Source organism: Tamandua tetradactyla, chromosome 24, assembly GCF_023851605.1.
Source record: "Tamandua tetradactyla isolate mTamTet1 chromosome 24, mTamTet1.pri, whole genome shotgun sequence".
NCBI classification, from domain to species: Eukaryota; Metazoa; Chordata; class Mammalia; order Pilosa; family Myrmecophagidae; genus Tamandua; species Tamandua tetradactyla.
Genome location: NC_135350.1, coordinates 53,736,626 through 53,755,336, shown reverse-complemented (window position 1 = coordinate 53,755,336; position 18,711 = coordinate 53,736,626). Strand labels below are relative to the sequence as shown.

General features: G+C 37.6%; 1 protein-coding gene and 1 long non-coding RNA gene across 5 annotated transcripts in view; one reads left to right on the top strand and one right to left on the bottom strand.

Moving 5' to 3' along the window:
* Nucleotides 1–1,967: 1,967 nt before the first annotated feature.
* Nucleotides 1,968–3,752, bottom strand: LOC143668375 (uncharacterized). Of its 2 annotated transcripts, XR_013168421.1 has the most exons (3): nucleotides 3,409–3,752; nucleotides 2,883–2,983; nucleotides 1,968–2,135 (listed from the first exon to the last, which is right to left on the bottom strand). It is a non-coding gene; the product is annotated as an uncharacterized LOC143668375 (long non-coding RNA). The 2 variants fall into 2 exon arrangements; XR_013168420.1 differs by lacking the exon at nucleotides 3,409–3,752 and having other exon boundaries at nucleotides 2,883–3,167.
* The window catches only part of USO1 (USO1 vesicle transport factor), a 185,650-nt gene continuing 170,186 nt past the window's right edge, over nucleotides 3,248–18,711 (top strand). For 2 of the 3 annotated variants that reach the window (XM_077143147.1, XM_077143149.1), the window contains exon 1: nucleotides 3,249–3,492. In XM_077143147.1, the coding sequence (XP_076999262.1) occupies nucleotides 3,427–3,492 (66 nt within the window). In that variant the 5' untranslated portion in view covers nucleotides 3,249–3,426. Of the gene's footprint in view, nucleotides 3,493–18,711 lie in introns of all 3 variants that reach the window. The other variant, XM_077143146.1, reaches the window with a different exon arrangement.

Below are 18,711 nucleotides of genomic sequence, written 5' to 3'. Positions count from 1 at the left end.
ATGAATGCCTATTGCTGTTAGTTCTGTTCTTTAATTATAAATGACTGCTAGTTTAGCTTAATCACTATCAATTTATTTTGTTGTGTGTTATCTGGTTAGTGGAAAATAATGCATAATTGTATCAACAATGTTTTTGGATACTGATTTTCCCGTAACTAGTATTTAAAACCTCTATATGACATATTTCAAGCTAAAATTATCATCTCTACGAGTGCTCCTTAAGTAGGTATGCAAAACACTCTACCCCATCCCACTAACCAAAATATAATCTTGTGCAATTACATTTTATTGTTACTGCTAAATTTTCCACTAGAAAGTAAGAGAGGATCAAGAGTGGGCCATTTTCCACTAGAAAGTAAGAAAGAGGGCCAGTGAAGAGATCTTAAGGAAGCAATAAAAAAATCATAAATTTCAAACCAATAAATTTTGTTAGTTACTGTGTTGTCAGGGTTGGCTTAGGGGGATTAAAAATCCCAACATTTGTATTTACCCAAATTAAAAATCTGGAGTATCTGTGTATTTTAATGATTCATGGCATTCTTATTCTGAATTCTTATATTTATGAACACCAAAAGTATAACAGTGTAAGTCAGGCAGTCACAATTTCCTCATGCTTTCTCTTCTATTTATTTAACAAACAGATTTTCAGCATCTACCACTTACAGAAATTATGCTAGAAAACTGAAGGATACAATGAGTAATAAGACATGGCCCTCGACTTCTCCATAAAATCAGTGGAAGTGAATTAATATGTAATGCCCTTTCTCTTAAGTATGGAGCCCATTTCATAGCTTCCTTATGATGCTTCTGCTCCCCTTTCAGAGCCTGATCTAGGGACAAATTTGCCACTGCACCCTCTCTGCTTCCTCTTGAGGCTGGAGGTACTGAACAATCTCACCCCTTTCAGACACCAGGACAGACAGACAAGTCTGTGAGGCCAGGGAACTCAGATGTCTGGGCCCCATTCTCATTTTCTCTGCACCTAAAAGTCCATCCTTCCTGCCCATCGTCCTTCCTGCCCAGGGGATTCCCAGGGAAGAAAACAGGTCAAAGGAAGGGAAAACTCGTATTTAGCTGCTAATGACCTACTATACTCACTAATGTTTAAAACAAAGCAGGACATTTTGACAAGGGTGGTACCTTAAAACAACCTTGTTAAAATGACAAAGCACAGTTTTTTGTTTTTGGCTTTTTTTTTTTTAACCACATAATATACATAGTGGAGATCTGTGCATTCCACTCCATCTGGCAGCCTCACCCCTTATGATTGGGTAGTGTGAGGCTCAGGCTTAGGTGAGACTTAAGCAGGGGTGAGGCTGTTTTTGCACACATTACTAGGTAACAAAAATGCTGAGCATTTAATTAGTTATTTTTTTTTAGGCCACAACAAAATGATCCGGTGGAAAACGTCTGAAGCAAAATGTCAACTATCTAGTTTTAAAGCAGAGGACAATGCTTAGCATACAGTGTTTTTGGCAGTGAATCCTGGCACTAGGAAAGGAACTTTCACCATAGCCTTTGTGATATGTTTATCTACAGTTCCACTTTATAGATGAAAAAAGGATCCTTTTTTCATCTATAAAAAGGATCTTCTACTCAGTATAATATTCATATATTCTTTCAATGATTTATTCATCCATCCATCAATATCACCTTCTACAAGACAGTGCTAAGCAACAGAGATACAAAAATGAGTAACATAATCCCTGCCCTTAAGTTTGGTTTAACAAGCATTTGTTGAGTGTCTACTACATATTAAAACCATATAGATATGCATTTGGACTTCAGGGAATTCTTTCAGGAGGTGATGTTAGTGTTGAGTCTTAAAGAAGTAAAAGGAGTTTGCTTGATGAAGAGGAGAAAGGGAAGGGTATACCCAGACACAAGAATACTGTCCTGAGAACGTGGGGAAGTAGAAGCTGGAAAGGTACGCAGGAGCCAGATCACAACAGGCTTGTTTACCAAGCTAAGGAGTCTGAAGTTTATTATGGAAGGAATGTGGAGACACTGTATAATTTAAAAAGGAGTGACGTGATCAGATGTTTTGTTGTTGTTAGGCTTGCTCACGGTGGACTGGACTGGAGAGAAGCCAGGGCTGAATGCAGACAGACGAGTTGGGAGGCTATTGCTGTAATCTAGGTGAGAAATGATAAGAACATAAACTATGTCAGAGGCAGAGAGGATGGAGGGCAGATGACTGATTACTGGACAAGTAGGGGTAAAAGTCAGAGTCTAAGATTCCTTCCAGTTTCCTCCATCTGGCTTAGGCAATCGTTGCACAGCGGTAATATTGACCACGGCAGGGCACACAGTAGAAGCATATTGATTTTTTTTTTTTAATTTAAGGGAGGATGGGGAAGATAATGAGTTCAATTTTAAATGCTGAATCTGAGATCTGCTGGCAACCCAAAGGGTGAGAGGTACAGGAAGCAATGAACTAACAAGACCGTGTGCTTTTTTAGCCTCAAAAATTTTACAATGCTAGAAGCATATGTGCAGGGCAACTTCATTTCGAAAGGAACATTTGAAAAAAATGACATTTTGAATTTTTAAAAAAGCACTGGAAATGTTGGGGGAAAAAAAAAAAAACATTTGGCTACTGGCTGCCAGATCTAAAAAGCTAAATGCAAGGTTCACAATACTTCAAAATACCGGTGTTTAGATCTAGGAATTTCTTTTAGCACGTTTGAAGGGGAAGAGCTTAGAAACGCGCCCTCCAGTGGCATTGGAATGAAGGGGTTCTAGCACCTTTTTTTTTTATTTTTTATCAACAAACAAAGCCCTGTAAAGAAATACAATTTGCTGGCATCAGAAAGCCACAACGCTCATACTCCTAAACCGCAAAATCAAACAAACCCTCCCGGGGACATTACCTCCCTTACCTGTCACGTCGGCAGAAGCAAAATTTCAATTTCGACTCAACAAAATACGACCCCAGATTTGTGAGCTTGCAATAAGTCCCGCTCCAAGACAATTAAGGACCCTACAAGCCAAAACACGAAGACTGTTCGGATCCTCACAGGTCTACTGGGCCGGGCTCCGACCACGTGGGTGGCTGGAACTAGCCCGTGGGGTCCGCGATGGGCTGGAGTAGGAGGCGTGCCCCTGCGGCAGGAGGCGGGACGTGTGCGCCGGGCGGAGCTTGAACTGACGCCCGCGGCGGGCCTCCCCTACCTACTCTTTCCAGCTCCCCCCCTTTGCCTTCGCCCTTGGAGCCGCCACGTAATGCCACGTTCCCGCGCATGCGCATCTCGGGCAGTGGTGGAGGCTGTTTCCGGGCTTAGGGGGCTGGGGCGGCCGCCGAGTTGGAGGCAGCGGCGGTGGCTGGGGGGTACTGAGTGCGAGTTTAGGGGTCTGACCCTGCGGAGGGCGGGGGAAGTAATTCTTTCCCGAAGGGGCCGGTAGTACCGGTAACCGAGCGGCAAGATGAATTTTCTCCGCGGGGTCATGGGGGGTCAGAGTGCCGGACCCCAGCACACAGAAGCCGAGACGGTGAGAGGAGTGGCGGGTCGGACGTGGGAAGGAGTCCGGACAGGGAAGGGGTCCGGGCAGGGAAGGAGTCCGGGCAGGGAAGGAGTCCGGGCAGGGAAGGGATCCGGGCTGGGAAGGGGTCCGGGCAGGGAAGGGGTCCGGGCTGGGAAGGGGTCCGGGCTGGGAAGGGGTCCGGGCTGGGAAGGGGTCCGGGCTGGGAAGGGGTCCGGGCAGGGAAGGGGTCCGGGCAGGGAAGGGGTCCGGGCAGGGAAGGGGGTCGGAGCACCCGGGGTCTAGAGGTCATCTTCCGCGCTCTTAGTGGGTTGGGGTCCGCATGCCGTCTTCCGCTTTTACTGCCCTTCCTCTCCTGAAACCTCGAGCAGTCCCCTTACACACCCAACACAGTCCCCACCGCCGCGGCTCGGTGGGGCTGATAGCACACGCACCCCGGAGCTCCGCAGGCCCGGCGAGGAGGGTGGTTTTGGAGTGGTACCGCCCGGGAAGGGACGCGTCCTGATTAGTGATTGCAGGACCTGACTCCCACGCCCCTCGGAGCCCCGGCATCCTCCTTTCCTTTTTGCGCGTGTCTCCACCGCCGGAGAGGGACTTGAAGTCCTGTTCCCTCCCTCGCGGTCTTGAATTGGGACTTTGGGGTTGATTGCAAGAAGCTTTAAAACCCAGCTGTTGACGAGAGCGTGTGGCTAAGAATAAAATGATAATTTGGGGCACAAAGCCACCTGCTCCTGTCCCTTCCAACTTAAAGGAAGGTCGTTCTGCCAAGTATTACTAGTTTAAATGCCGCTTTTCGGTCTCACCCAAATATATGCCATTTGGCAAATACTCGCTTGGATGTTAGTGGTGATCTTTCGCACATCTCTCGCTTGCACTCCCACCCATCCCATTTAGAAGTCACTGGGTCTGAATTCGTGATAATACCATTTGTATTATTGTCATTTAAAAAATATTGTTAGCGAATGAGAAAGGGTTTGATGGTTGCTGAGGTTTTAGGTTTAGGATAATCTTGTTTTGAAGGTTGGTTCGTTTGTCTGGGAAATGAGTGTAAGACACTTTTAAAAATAAACTTAATTTCTGAATAATTTTGGATTTAGTGACAAAAGATGATATTTTAAAGGTAAACCTGGAGTAACATTCACAGGCATAACTTTGTTCTGGGGTCCTGAAGAGTAATAGTAGCTTTCACTTTACCAGAGCACTGAAGGGTAATAATAGTTTTCATTTGTCAAGCTCTTACCTGTGCTAAATACTGTGCTGAGCTTTTTATACTCCACATTTTCCAAACTGGCAGGGTAAGTGATAGTATCTTCACTTTACAAATGAAGAAATGAGGCTTAGAGAGGTGAAGAACTTAACCAAAGTCGTATTGCTAGTAATAGAGCCAGGATTCAACCCAAGTTCGCCTTACTTAAAAGCCTAGGCTTTACTGGCTGATGCCCATATTTTAATAACTTATCTGAGAATTTTGGAAATTTATGTAATACTATTACAATTAACTTCACAGGTCTCTGTTAAAACTCTCTAAAGCAGAGTTGGAAGCTGGTGACTCTGTTTCCTTCTTCTGAAAGTCAGGAGATTTTTACCCATACACACAATTGATGTGACTTCTCTTGTCCATTCTCACGTGCCAGCAAGGCAGCTGAGCTGCTCTATGAGAAGAACATACTTTTTCCTGATTACCATAGCCATTACCCTGTCTGGCTTTTGCTTGAGTCAGTAAATTATAAGTGTGGTTTATTAGAGCTTGCTTTGGAATTAAGTCTTGATTTGAATTGTCACCTTCCACCTGTGATTGCTAGACAGGCAGAAGGTGGCTCTGTGAGTAAAAGAAAAATGTCTGTTCTTCATGGTTGTAATGAGGCTTAAGTTAAATATGTAGAAAGAGCCTGGCACTTAGTAGGTAGTCACTAATGAGTAGTTGTTGTTACATGTGGGTTATGGGAAGAATACCCTGTTTCTTTTGTTTTTGTTGGTAGTTGTCCTTGTCACAGTGTCTTCTGTAGAAAAGGTGGTGTATGACTTACAGAGTATAGGATTTTAAAGATGAAAGGGCCCTTGCACATTGTTCAGGTGTAAACCTCTCATTTTACAGTTTGGGAAACTAAGGCACAGGATACTAAAGCAACTTGCATAATATTGCAGTTGGGACTAGAACACTTTGACCTTGCCACAGTGAAGGTCATAAATATGCCATGATTCCAAAATGAGGGTTAAGTCTGTGTGTGTTATATATATATATAAATCTATAGGAGAATGAAGATATTTGTTTTTGTCTAGTTTTGAGCATGTACAATTCAAAATTAGAAAAGTAATTTGTCTTCCAAAGGGATGAGATGTGTATGAATAAAACTTGTTTCACCATGTCATTCCATCAGATAGTACAACAGGTATAAGGATCACGGGCTAGTAATTTAGAAGTATTTATAGAGCATCATTAGAGTGTATATGGTACAAAATGAGACTTTTTATTGATGGTTTGATTTGACCTGGATATTTGAGTTGCCAGAGCCTGGAAACTCTGATTGTATTATCGTGTAGTATTGTCTAGTCTTTTTCACATTTTTGCCAGTTTTAATGATTTTCATTGTGACTTCCCAAGATGCTGTTTCTCATCTTTTTCCAATGAAAGGCTTCTTTTCTTACCTGTCCTTCAAATCCTATCATCAATGCCTTCCTTAATCTGAATCCTTTCTTCCCATCAAACTGCAGATAACCTCTCTCCCCTCTGAGCTGTCTTTGCATTTTAACTGGATTGCACATTTCTTATACTTTCTACCACTTTCCACCATTTGTGTATGTCTCATCTCTTCTAGATTCTTAAATTTCTTGAGGGCAGGGCTTACATACATTTTTTTAAACATACATTTTAATATTTGTTTTTCCACAGTAGTAGATGCTCAATAAATACTTGCTAAATGAATTTAGTTCTATATGAAATAAATCACAGGTCTGTAATCATAGTTTACAAATTACTAGGTGCTAAAACAATATTTTGTAAAGATTGAAGAATCAAAGTTCTGGAATGAGTGAATCTATTACATCAAACTTTTTACTTTAAGGAATTTTCCAGATTAACTGAGCTTTGTTTTCCTGCTTTTTGTTATTGAACTTAAATATCTTCTAAATGTGTGAGAGTATGATTTTTGGTTGCCTACTACTAATGTTTTCATACCTTCAGTTAAGAGTACTTTCAAGTGAAATCAACTTTAATGTTCTTTGGAACTAATAAACTAGTAAATATTTGTATTTGTGTCGTATGATAGTCAATAATGGTATAAAGTACTGAATATTTTAAGCCCAAATTTTATATGTTAAAATTTTAGAGTCAAGTACTTTAAGAGTTTATTCCTTTTTTTTTTAACTTGTGCTAGAGAAAAACACTGATTTCTGTGGTTGAAGCCCCCTAAGCCTTGGAACTTTGCTGTGTACATGTAAACAGTATCGTTATAAGACTCCTCCTAATGCTTTTGAATGCTCATACATGCTTAATTTTCCATATGCCTTCCATTAGCACCTTTTAAGAAAGCTAATTTCTTGAAAATATCAAGATAGATGTTAACATCTGACAACAAATCGTAGGGTCATTTTGTGTTCTCCGGTTGGATCCTTGAATATGAAAGTGGCTAATGTGCAGAATTACGGTACTTTCATTGTGTTTCTTTTTAGATCAAACTTTGACCAGCTGGCTCAGAAAGCAAAAGGCTAACCATATAGACACAGCTGTATTTTTTCTTAATAAAAACTGTTAGTAAGGGGTATTGGCTTAAATGTCGATGTAGCTTTGCTTTGGCCTAGCACATTTTAAACTGCATTACTATAAAGGTATAGTCAAACTATTTGGGTTGATGGTTCATTAATATCAGGTCAATGTCATAATCGATATATTTTCTTTCATGACCTATCTTGCAATAATTATTCCTGAGAAACCATAATTTGTGTTCTATATCCAACCAAAGACATCTCTTACATTCTTTTAGGTAGTGTCTATTAAATACTGTATGGCTTTTTTGAAGGTTTATTATGCAGATTGTTGAGGGTGGTTCAAAAAATCTAGAATCATTTAAATTTTATGCACCCTAACATTACCAGGGCATGCTCCAAGGAACATGAATAGAAAAAATAATTTTGTCAACAAAGAAAACTTTAATATGTATGTAAAATTTATTAGGCAGGTACTATGTTATGTAGGGAACATTTTCATGATGGAGATCTAAAATAAGCAGTGTTTGCCATATTTAATTGATCAATTCCCTTTTTTAACATTTTACTGTAAAATATATTTACTAAAATGCAATAAATTTTAAAGTACATTATAGCAAGTAGTTTTGAAACAGATTTCAGAGTTTGGTGTGGGTTACAGTTCCACAGTTTTAGCCTTTTTCTTGCTTTTCCAGGACATGGAAGACTAAAAGAAATATCAGTATAATGATTCAGCAGTCATACTTAATTGTTAAATCCTTTCTTCTCTGTTATAGCTCCGGCTTCTACTTTGATCCTTCTCCCAATCTTTAGTGGTATTTGGGCTCTGCCCATTCTAACTTTTTCATGCTGTCAAGGAGTGTCGATAATATGGGATAGGGGGATAGTACAAATTGATGCTCTTGGAGAGGCTAGCCGCTCTGAGTTTCAGGATTTATCTGGCCTAGGAACCATCTGGAGGTTGTAGTTCTTGAAAAAAAGTCTTAGTGCTTGAAACTTTTATAGAATCTCAGATAGAGCCCTAGGTGTTCTTTAGGATTGACAGTTAATGGTTTTGGTTGGGATTTGGCAAACCATGGTAATTAGCAATAACTAACTGAATCTTGTGTGAGAGGAGCCTCCAGAATAGCCTCTTGACTCTATTTGAGCAGTCTTAGCCACTGAAACAGTTTTTTTGGTTACATGTATTTTCCGCCTTTTGGTCAGGAAGGCATTGTCGATCCCATGGTGCCAGGGCCAGGCTCATCCCTGGAATCATGTCTGACATTGCCTGGGAGACTTTCGCCCTTGAACATCATTTCCCCCAAATCCTTTTTTTTAATCCCCAAGGAACCTTGTGGGGCTAGTTTTTTGAGATGAATACCTTGTGAAAAATTGTACTGGGGCTGCATTTTTTAAAGAAATGCTATATATTAGAGGTCTTCCATTATCATTATCATTATCATTATCATATCAAATGTATACCATTTGAATACCTGAAAGATAAAATATGGTGTGAGAAGTAATTCTTATTACTCTTGAATCAGATTACCTTTTTGGAGAGAATATCTCAGAATTATGTAAAATTGTTGATAGTTAATACTATTTATCATTCTTTTTTGTTAATTTTTTTTTGTTCTTTATAATTTTTTTAATGTATTATTTATACTACTTTGTGGCTATTATATAGAAAAGGCATGCTTATATTTTTATACCTCAAGCAGAAAAGCCATAAACCTTTGTCTAAAAAACATATTCACCTTTAATGTGAAAGCTTTTGTAGTGTTGGACTTTAACATGCTAGCATTTGTGATGGCTTTTTTGGTAGGTATGTCTCATTAGGAGCCCATGCGAAGAAGTACGTCCTTTTGAAAAGTATAATTCATTTTTCAGAGAAATCATAGAGAATAAAGGAAGACATATATTACCTTGGCTGACTTTATGGATAATTGTAACAGGAATGGATTGTGTTGAACTTACTGGATTCATCTGCAAAGAGGCTGGTGTTTGTCTTTGTAGTATGCCCCTTTTTTTTTAGATTGTAATAATTTAGAACAGAACAGTTTCCATTCCTGGCCTTCATTTTTATATGTCATTTAAGTAGCTACAGCATACTAAAAGAAATGTGGATTTCTATTAGGAATTGTGAGAAAATACTGTGAACTATATACCATGTCCGTATCCTTTAAATTTTAAGTGCACATTCACCATTCTAATTACGTGCTACGTGTTTTTTTTCCTTCTACTTTTCCCTGGTTGTTACATTCACATCCCTCTTCTCAGTTTTCTCTCACCTAGTCTCTTATACCCATTGCTTCTTTTTATCCTCCTTTGTGTATCCTTGAATATAAATAAAGAGCACTATTTAACCAGTAGCACAAAAAGCATTAAATTGACAGGTGATTAGATTGTAATTCTGATTATGCCCAATTTACCAACTGTTAATGAGATTATTTGTCCTTTTCACTTTTTGCTTGATAAGTGGAATTGTGAATCTCACATGGCAATTACTGAAAAGATAGAGGACTTTTGATTCATAATCACCTGCATAAGCTGCATGATGTTATATGTATTATTTTATTAATAGCTTTTTATTAAAGTGATTAAAATTTTTTTTATATATACAAATAATTCATGAGTGTATTCCTGGAGCAAAATGACAAAAAATACTGAAAAAGGTTAAGTGTTCTTTGAATACCATCTCCAATCTCAGGTCCCTTTTCAGAGAGAACAATTGTTACTAGTTTGGTATAAATCCTTCCAGAACTTTTTACATGATCATGCATTTGTGTAATATAGAATTATGTATTTGTATGGACATATTTGTTTCTTTTTTACATAAATGATATACTGTTTAGAGTGTCCTGCTATTGGTATATCTTACAGATCATTTCATGTAAATTTTACTTTATTAGAAATTATTAAAAAAAACAAGTTTTCAGTTATTTTTAATTATACTGTACTCTTCTAATAGACTTTACAAGCTTTTGAAAACACCACATCAAAGTCATTATTGTATTTATGTCACACAACACCTAATACCTAGTTAGCATGATATGAATTAGTTGAAGAATTGCGGTCTCTTGAATTTTTCCATATTATCACCCCTTTCTGATCCTTCTAAATGAAACTAGATTAAATTTTTTTTAATCTTTTTATTTTATTTTTTTTATATACCAAAAAACACAAAGAAAATGCAAACATTCCTACTTTGATCATTCCATTCTACATATATAATCAGTAGTTCACAATATCATCACATAGTTGCATATTCATCATCATAATCATTTCTTGGAACAGTTGCGTCTATTCAGAAAAAGAAACAAAACGAAAACAGAAAAAAAATGTTATGCGTACCATACCCCTTACCCCTCCCTTTCATTGATCACTAGCATTTCAAACTAAATTTATTTTAACATTTGTTCCCCCTATTTTTATTCCATATGTTCTACTTGTCTGTTGACAAGGTAGATAAAAGGAGCATCAGCCACAAGGTTTTCACAATTACACAGTCATATAGTGAAAGCTATATCATTATACAATCATCATCAAGAAACATGGCTACTGGAACACAGCTCTACATTTTCAGGCAGTTCCCTCCAGCCTCTCCATTGCATCTTGAATAACAAGGTGATATCCACTTAATGCATAAGAATAACCTCCAGAATAATCTCTCGACTCTGTTTGGAGTCTCTCAGCCATTGCCACTTTGTCTCATTTCATTCTTCCCTCTTTTGATAGAGAAGGTGTTTTCAATCCCTTGATGCTGAGTCTCAGCTCATTCTAGGGTTTTTCTCAATCCCTTGATGCTGAATCTCAGCTTGTTCTAGGATTTCTGTCCCACATTGCTAGGAAGGTCCATACCCCTGGGAATCATGTCCCATGTAGACAAGGGGAGGGTGGTGAGCTTGGTTGTTGTGTTGGCTGGAGAGAGAGGCCACATCTGAGCAACGAAAGAGTGTGTCTTGGGTGACTCTTTGGCCTAATTTTAAGTACGCTTGACCTATTCTTTGTGGGGTTAAGTTTCATATGAACAAACCCCAAGACTGGGAGCTCAGCTTATAGCTTTGCTTGTCCACACTGCTTGTGAGAATATCAAGAATTCAGAAGTTGAGCATCTCTTCATGTGCCTTTTGGCCGTTTGTATTTCTTCTTTGGAGAAGTGTCTGTTCAAGTCTTTTGCCCGTTTTGTAATTGGATTGGCTGTCTTTTTGTTGTTGAGTTGAACAATCTCGTTATAAATTCTGAATACTAGACCTTTATCTGATATGTCGTTTCCAGATATTGTCTCCCATTGTGTAGGCTGTCTTTTTACTTTCTTGATGAAGTTCTTTGATGCACAGAAATGTTTAATTTTGAGGCGTTCCCATTTATTTATTTATTTCTTCAGTGCTGTTGCTTTGGGTGTAAGGTCTATAAAACCACCTCCAAGTATAAGATTTATAAAATATTTCCCTACATTTTCTCCTAAAAGTTTTATGGTCTTAGACCTAATGTTTAGGTCTTTGATCCATTTTGCGTTAACTTTTGTATAGGATGTGAGATATGGGTCCTCTTTCATTTTTTTTGCGTATGGATATCCAGTTGTCTAGGCACCATTTATTGAAGAGACTGTTCTGTCCCAGGTGAGTTGGCTTGACTGCCTTATCAAAGATCGATTGTCCATAGATGAGAGGGTCTATATCTGAACACTCTATTCGATTCCGTTGGTCAATATATCTATCTTTATGTCAGTACCATGCTGTTTTGACCACTGTAGCTTCATAATATGCGTTAAAGTCAGGTACCATGAGACCTCCAACTTCATTTTTTTTTCTCAGGATACTTTTAGCTCTTCTGGGCACCCTGTCCTTCCAGATAAATTTGGTTTTTCTATTTCTGAAAAGTAATTTGTATTACATTGAATCTGTAAATCAATTTAGGTAGAATTGACGTCTTAACTATATTTAGTCTTCTAATCCATGAACACGGTATGCCCTTCCATCTATTTAGGTCTTCTGTGATTTAACAGTTTCTTGTAGTTTTCTTTGTATAGGTCTTTTGTCTCTTTAGTTAAATTTGTTCCTAAATATTTTATTCTTTTGGGGTTGCAATTGTAAATGGAATTCTTTTTTTGATTTCCCCCTCAGATTGTTCATTACCAGTGTAGAGAAACACTAGAGATTTTTGAGTGTTGATCTTGTAACCAGCCACTTTGCTGTACTCATTTACTACCTCTAGTAGTTTTGCTGTGGATTTTTTTGGAGTATTCGGCATATATTATCATATCATCTGCAGTGAAAGTTTTACTTCTTCCTTTCCAATTTGGGTGCCTTGTATTTCTTTTTCTTGTCTAATAGCTCTGGCTAGAACTTCCAACATGATGTTGAATAAAAGTGGTGATAGTGGACATCCTTGTCTTGTTTCTGATCCTGGGGGGAAAGTTTTCAGTTTTTCCCCATTGAAGATGTTATTAGTTGTGGGTTTTTCATATATTCCCTTTATCATTTTTAAGAAATTCCCTTCTATTTCTATTCTTTGAAGTGTTTTCAGTGGGGAAAGGATGTTGAATTTTGTCAAATGCCTTTTCTGCATCAATCGAGATGATCATGTGGTTTTTCTGCTTTGATTTAGTTGATATGGTGTATTGCATTAATTGATTTTCAAAACTAGATTAAATTTTGCTCAAATATCTATATTTCTCTTTAGAACTGTTTTGTAATATATAGTCTATTGTTTAATACAAGGGTTGCAAACTTAGATTCCCAAAGGGTCAACTTGGTAACAGTTGTTCAGTGAAGCAGTTCATGGAGGGAGAGCAGGACTCTGGTGTGAAACTGGAGCCTGTTTGTTTTGACTTGAGGATGCGAGTGGTATTCTACTCCAGACACATGTTCCTGCTGAAATGTAGTCCCAGAAAGTTATTGTAACATGGTGGATAAGCACTGTAAGCTTGGATTTGAATCCTGTCTCACTAGTGTTTAATTTTGTGAACTTTGGCATATTACTTAACCACTGTGCATTTGTTTCCAGAGCAGGGGATCTGGGGTGAAACTGGGGCCTATTTGTTTTGATTTGAGAATGCGAGTGGTATTCTACTCCAGACATATGTTACCTGCTGAAATATAGGCCCAGAAAGTTAGTGTAACATAGTGGATAAAGCAGTCGAAGCTTGAATTTGAATCCTATCTCACTAGTTTTTAATTTTGTGAACTTTGGCATATTACTTAATGCTGTGTATCTGTTTCCTCATCTCTTGAATGTGAATAATATTAGTGTCTATCTTTTAGGGTTTTTTAAAAGCTTATTTATTTTCGCATGCTGTATGGCAGGGTCACATTTCATTACTTTTCCATGTGAGTATCCCATTATTGCAGCACCGTTTGTTGAATTTTTATTTGTTTGTTTATTTTACTTGTTTGTTTTTTGGAAAGTACATGGACTGAGAATCAAACCTGGGTCTCCTGCATGGCAGGCAAGAATTCTACCACTGAACTACCCTTGCACCCCCCGCAAAATTTTTTTAATTAAAAAAGTTGTAGGTTAACAAAAAATAATGTGTAAGATATAGAGTTCCCATATATTGCCCTGTTATTAACACCTTGTGCCCATGTAGTACATTTATTACAATTGATGAAAGAACATTTTTATAATTGTACTATTAACTAGAGTCTGTGATTTGCATTAGGGTTGACTGTTTGTATTCTACAGGCTTAAGTTTTGTTTTATTAAGTTTTTATTGTGGTAACATTATTACAAACTAAATTTTGTCTTTTAGTCACATTTCAAATATAATTCAGTGCTGTTAATTACATTCGTAATGTTGTGCTACCATCACCATTATCCATTACCATAACTTTTCTATCAACCCGGATAGAGACTCTATACCGTTTAAGCATTAACACCTTATTCTCTACCCCCATCCTAGATGTTTCTGTAGAGTTTCTATAGAGTTTCTGACTCTCTAATAACTCATAGTGTTGAGTGTCTGTGCATTTGCTTTTTTGGCCATTTGTAAATCTTTGGAAAAAAATCTATTCAATAACCCATTTTTTAATTGGGTTATTTCTCTTTTTATGGTTGAGCTGTAGGAGTTCTTTGTATATTCTGCATATTAAGCTCTTATTGGATATGTGTTTTCAAAATATTTTCTCCCATTGTACAGGTTGTCCTTTGAGTAAGAAAAGGTTTTAGTTTTGATGAGGTCTCATTTCTCTATTTTTCTTTTGTTGCATTCGCTTTGGGTGTGAAGTCTAAGAAACCATTACCTAACATGAACTCTTGAAGAGGATTCCCTATGTATTTTTCTAGTAGTTTTATAGTTCTTGTTCTTATATTTAGGTCTGCCATTTTTAGTTGATTTTTGTAGAAGGTGTGAGGTAGGAGTCCACCTTCATTCTTTTTCATATGGAGATTCGGTTTACCCAGCACCATTTGTTAAAGAGATTATTATTCCCTAATTGTGTGGACTTGGCACTCTTGTCGAAAAGCTTTTGGCCATAAATGTGAGGGTTGATTTCTGATCTCTCAGTTAGATTCTATTGGTCATATATGTATGTTTGTATGTCTCCCTTCAAATTTGTTAGTGTTTGTTTCATGTATGTTGAGGCTGTGCTGTTAGTGCATATATATTTTTTTCACGTCTTGCCTCTTTTCTTTTCCTCCTACTCACTTGCCCCAAAGTTTAAACAACTTTTAGATTGTTCTCCCAGCTGTATTTCAGGAAGGATTGCAGGCTGCTCCCTAAAGAATTGGAGGGAGAGGCTGTGGTAACAAAGGTCAGACTTCACCCCCTTTCTTTCAATTCTTGTGTAATGGAAGCAGAGTGGAAGTTAACAGGAAGCAGAGATAGCAGTTTTCAAAGAGAGCAAAATTTGACCAAAGTGCTTAAAATCTCGAATGTTTTGTGAACTTTTTGTTATAAAGAGATATGTGATAATTCAGGAATGACAACTGTATAATGAAACATGCTTTCTAACAAATATCTCTGTCCCAGAATTTTATTTAGAGTGAAATTTAAATTTACTACAGTTTTTTTGAAGCAGTTTTATTAAGATAAATTCACATATCATATAATCTGAATAAAGTGTACAATAATGTCTTCTAGTACATTCACAGAACTGTGCGTTCATCACCACAATCAATTCTAGTACATTTGCACCCTGAAGAGGGTTCACTATGTTATACATGGTTTATCCTCTAGTTTCCTTCTAATGACTTTACCTTTCAACCACAATTGCCCGGTTATACCATCACTGTTAGTTACACTCACATAATATGCTTCCATCACCTGCATTCTTTTCCAAACATTTACAATCAACTTTATTACATACTCCGCACAAATAATTTATCAGCTTTCCATTCTCAGTCCTCATTCTATCTTCTGTTGATTGTGTTTTAGATATGAACACTATGAGTTCATTATTTAGTTTCATGTTAGGTCATAAATGTTTACCCTTTTGTGTCTAATTTATTTCATTCAATATAATGTCCTCAAGCTTCATCCATGTACTCCCATGCATCATGACTTCATTTCTTTTTACACCTGCATAATATTCCATTGTATGCAAATACCATATTTTGTTTATCCATTCATTGGTTGATGGACATGTAGTTGTTTTCTTCTTTTGGCAATCGTAAATAATGCCTCTGTGAACACTGATTTGCAAATGTCTGTTCATGCTCCTGTTTTCAGTTCTTCTGAGTATATACCAAGCAGTGGGATTGCCAGATCACATGGTAGTTCTATATTTAGCTTCCTGAGGAACTGCTAAATGTAGTCCATAGAAGCTGTACCATTCTCCATTCCGACCAGCAGTGAGTAAATGTTTCTGTTTCTCCACATCCTCTCTAATGCTTGCAGTTTTCTTTCTTTAACAGTGGCCATTCTAGTAGGTGTAAAATGATAATCTCATTCTAGTTTTAATTTGCATTTCCCTAATAGCTAGTGATGTTGAACATCTTGTGCTTTTTAGCCATTTGTATATCCTCTTTGGAAAAATGTCTGTCCATGTCTTGTCCATTTTAAAAATTGGTTTGTTTGTCTTTTTATTGTTGAGTTTTAGGATCTCTTTCTTTTTCTTTTTTTTTTTTAACATGGGCAGGCACCGGGAACCGAACCCGGGTCCTCGGGCATGGCAGGCAAGCACTCTTACCTGCTGAGCCACCGTGGCCCGCCCTAGGATCTCTTTCTATATCTGGGCTATTAAACCAATATCAGATATGTTGCTTCCAAATATTTTCTCCCATTGAGTAGGTTGCCTTTTCACCCTCTTGACAAAGTCCTTTGAAGCTCAAGAATACTCAATTTTGAGGAGGTTTCATTTGTCTATTTTTTTGTTGTTGTTACTTGTACTTTGGGTATAAGATGTAAGAAACGTGTGTCCTACAGTAAGCTCTTGAACATGCTTCCTTATGTTTTCTTCTAGTAGTTCTGTGGTTCTGGCTTTTATATTTATGTCTTTGAGGTCATTTTTATGTAAGGTTTAAGATAGGGATCCTCTTTCATTCTTTTGGAGAAAGCTTCAGAATGACGAGAGAACCGTGAGAGCCCACTCAGCCAGAGACCTTTGGAGATGAAGAATGCCCCTGGGGTAGCTTCATGAAACAAGAAGCCAGGAGAGAAAGCTTTCAGATATTGCCATGTTTGTCATGTGCCTTTCCAATTGAGAGAGAAGCCCTGAACTTCGTTGGCCTTCTTGAACGAAGAATGCCTTAGATTGAACATTTTTATAGCCTTGCTTTAATTGGGACATTTTCATGGGCTTAGAACTGTAAACTTGCAACCTATTAAATTCTCCCTTTTTAAAACCCGTTCTTTTCCTGGCATATTGCATTCTGGCAACTAGCAGACTAGAACAGGTGGACTTGGCTGCCTTGTGAAAAATCAGTTGATCATAGGTGTAAGGATCTATTTTTGAACTCTCAATTCAATACCATGGGTCGGTATGTCTATCTTTATGCCAATACCATGCTGTTTTTATCACTGTAGCTATAAATATACTTTATGCCAATACCATTAAAATCAGGAAGTGAGAGTCCTCCAACTTCGTTTTTCTTTTTCAAGATGTTTCTGGCTATTCAGGGCCCTTTACCCTTCCACATAACTTTGGAAATAGGCTGTTGGAATTTTGATTGAGATGGGTTGGATCTGTAATTCCACTAGGGTTGAATTGACATCTTAACAATATTTAGTCTTCCAATCCATGAACACAGGTTGTCCTTTCATATATCTTTGTCTTCTTTGATTTTTTTTCTTTTTTTTTAGCAATGCCTTGTAGCTTTCTGAATACAAGCTCTTTACATCCTAGGTATTTGATATTTTTTAGTTGCTATTGTAAATGGATTTTTTCCCCTGATTTCCTCCTGAGATGCTTATAACTGAATAGATACAGTGTTGAAGTTTTATGTGTTAATCTTGTGTCCCTCCACTTTGCTGAACTCATTTATTAGGTCTAGTAACTTTGTTGTAGTTGTTTGTGGACTTTGTAGGTATAGGATTATGTCATCTGCAAATAATGAAAGTTTTACTACTACTTTTCCACTTTGAGTACCTTTTATTTATTTTCTTGCCTAATTGCTCTAGCTAGAACTACTGGTACAATGTTGAATAACAGTGGTGACAATGGACATCCTTGTCGTATTCCTGATCTCAATGGGAAGGGTTTCAATTTTTCACCACTGAGTATAATATGACCTGTGGATTACTCATATGTGCTCTTTATCGTTTTGAGAATGTTTCCTTCTATTCCTGCCTTTCAGACTGTTTTTATCAAGAAGGGATGTTGGATCTTGTCAAATGCCTTTTCTTCATCAATCGTGATTATCATGTGGTTCTGCTCCTTTGATTTATTGATGTGGTTTATTACATTGATTTTCTTGTGTTGAACCATCCTTGCATACCTGGGATAAAACCTACTTCATCGTGGCATATAATTATTTTAATGTGCAATTGGATTCCATTTGCAAGTGTTTTAATGAGGATTTTTGCATTATTAGAGAGACTGGTCTGTAATTTCCCTTTCTTGTAGTATCTTTATTTGGCTTTGATATTAGTGTGATGTTAGTGTCATAGAATGAGTTGGATAGTGTTCCTCCTCTTCAATTTTCTGAAAGAGTTGGATCATGATTGTAATTCTTCTAGAAATGGTTGGTAGAAATCACCTGTGAAGCCATCTCCTCCTGGACTTTCTTTGTGGGAGGTTTTATGACTGTTTCATTCTCCTTACTTGTGATTGGTTTGTTGAGATCTTCTATTTCTTCTGGAGTCAGTGAGGATTGTTCATGTGTTTCTAGAAAATTGTCCTATTCATCTAAGTTGTCTGGTTTGTTGGCATACAGTTGTTCATAGTATCACAATATAAATGTTCACTTCTGTTGAGTGATGCCCTCCCTCACATTTCTGATTTTACTTATTTGCATCTTCTCTCTTTTTTCTTTGTCAGTCTAAGGGCTTGTCAATTTTGCTGATCATCTCAACGAGCCAACTTTTGATTTTATCAATTCTCTCTATTGTTTTTGCTTTTTTTTGGTTCTCGGTTTCATTTATTTCTGCTCTAAAATATGTGT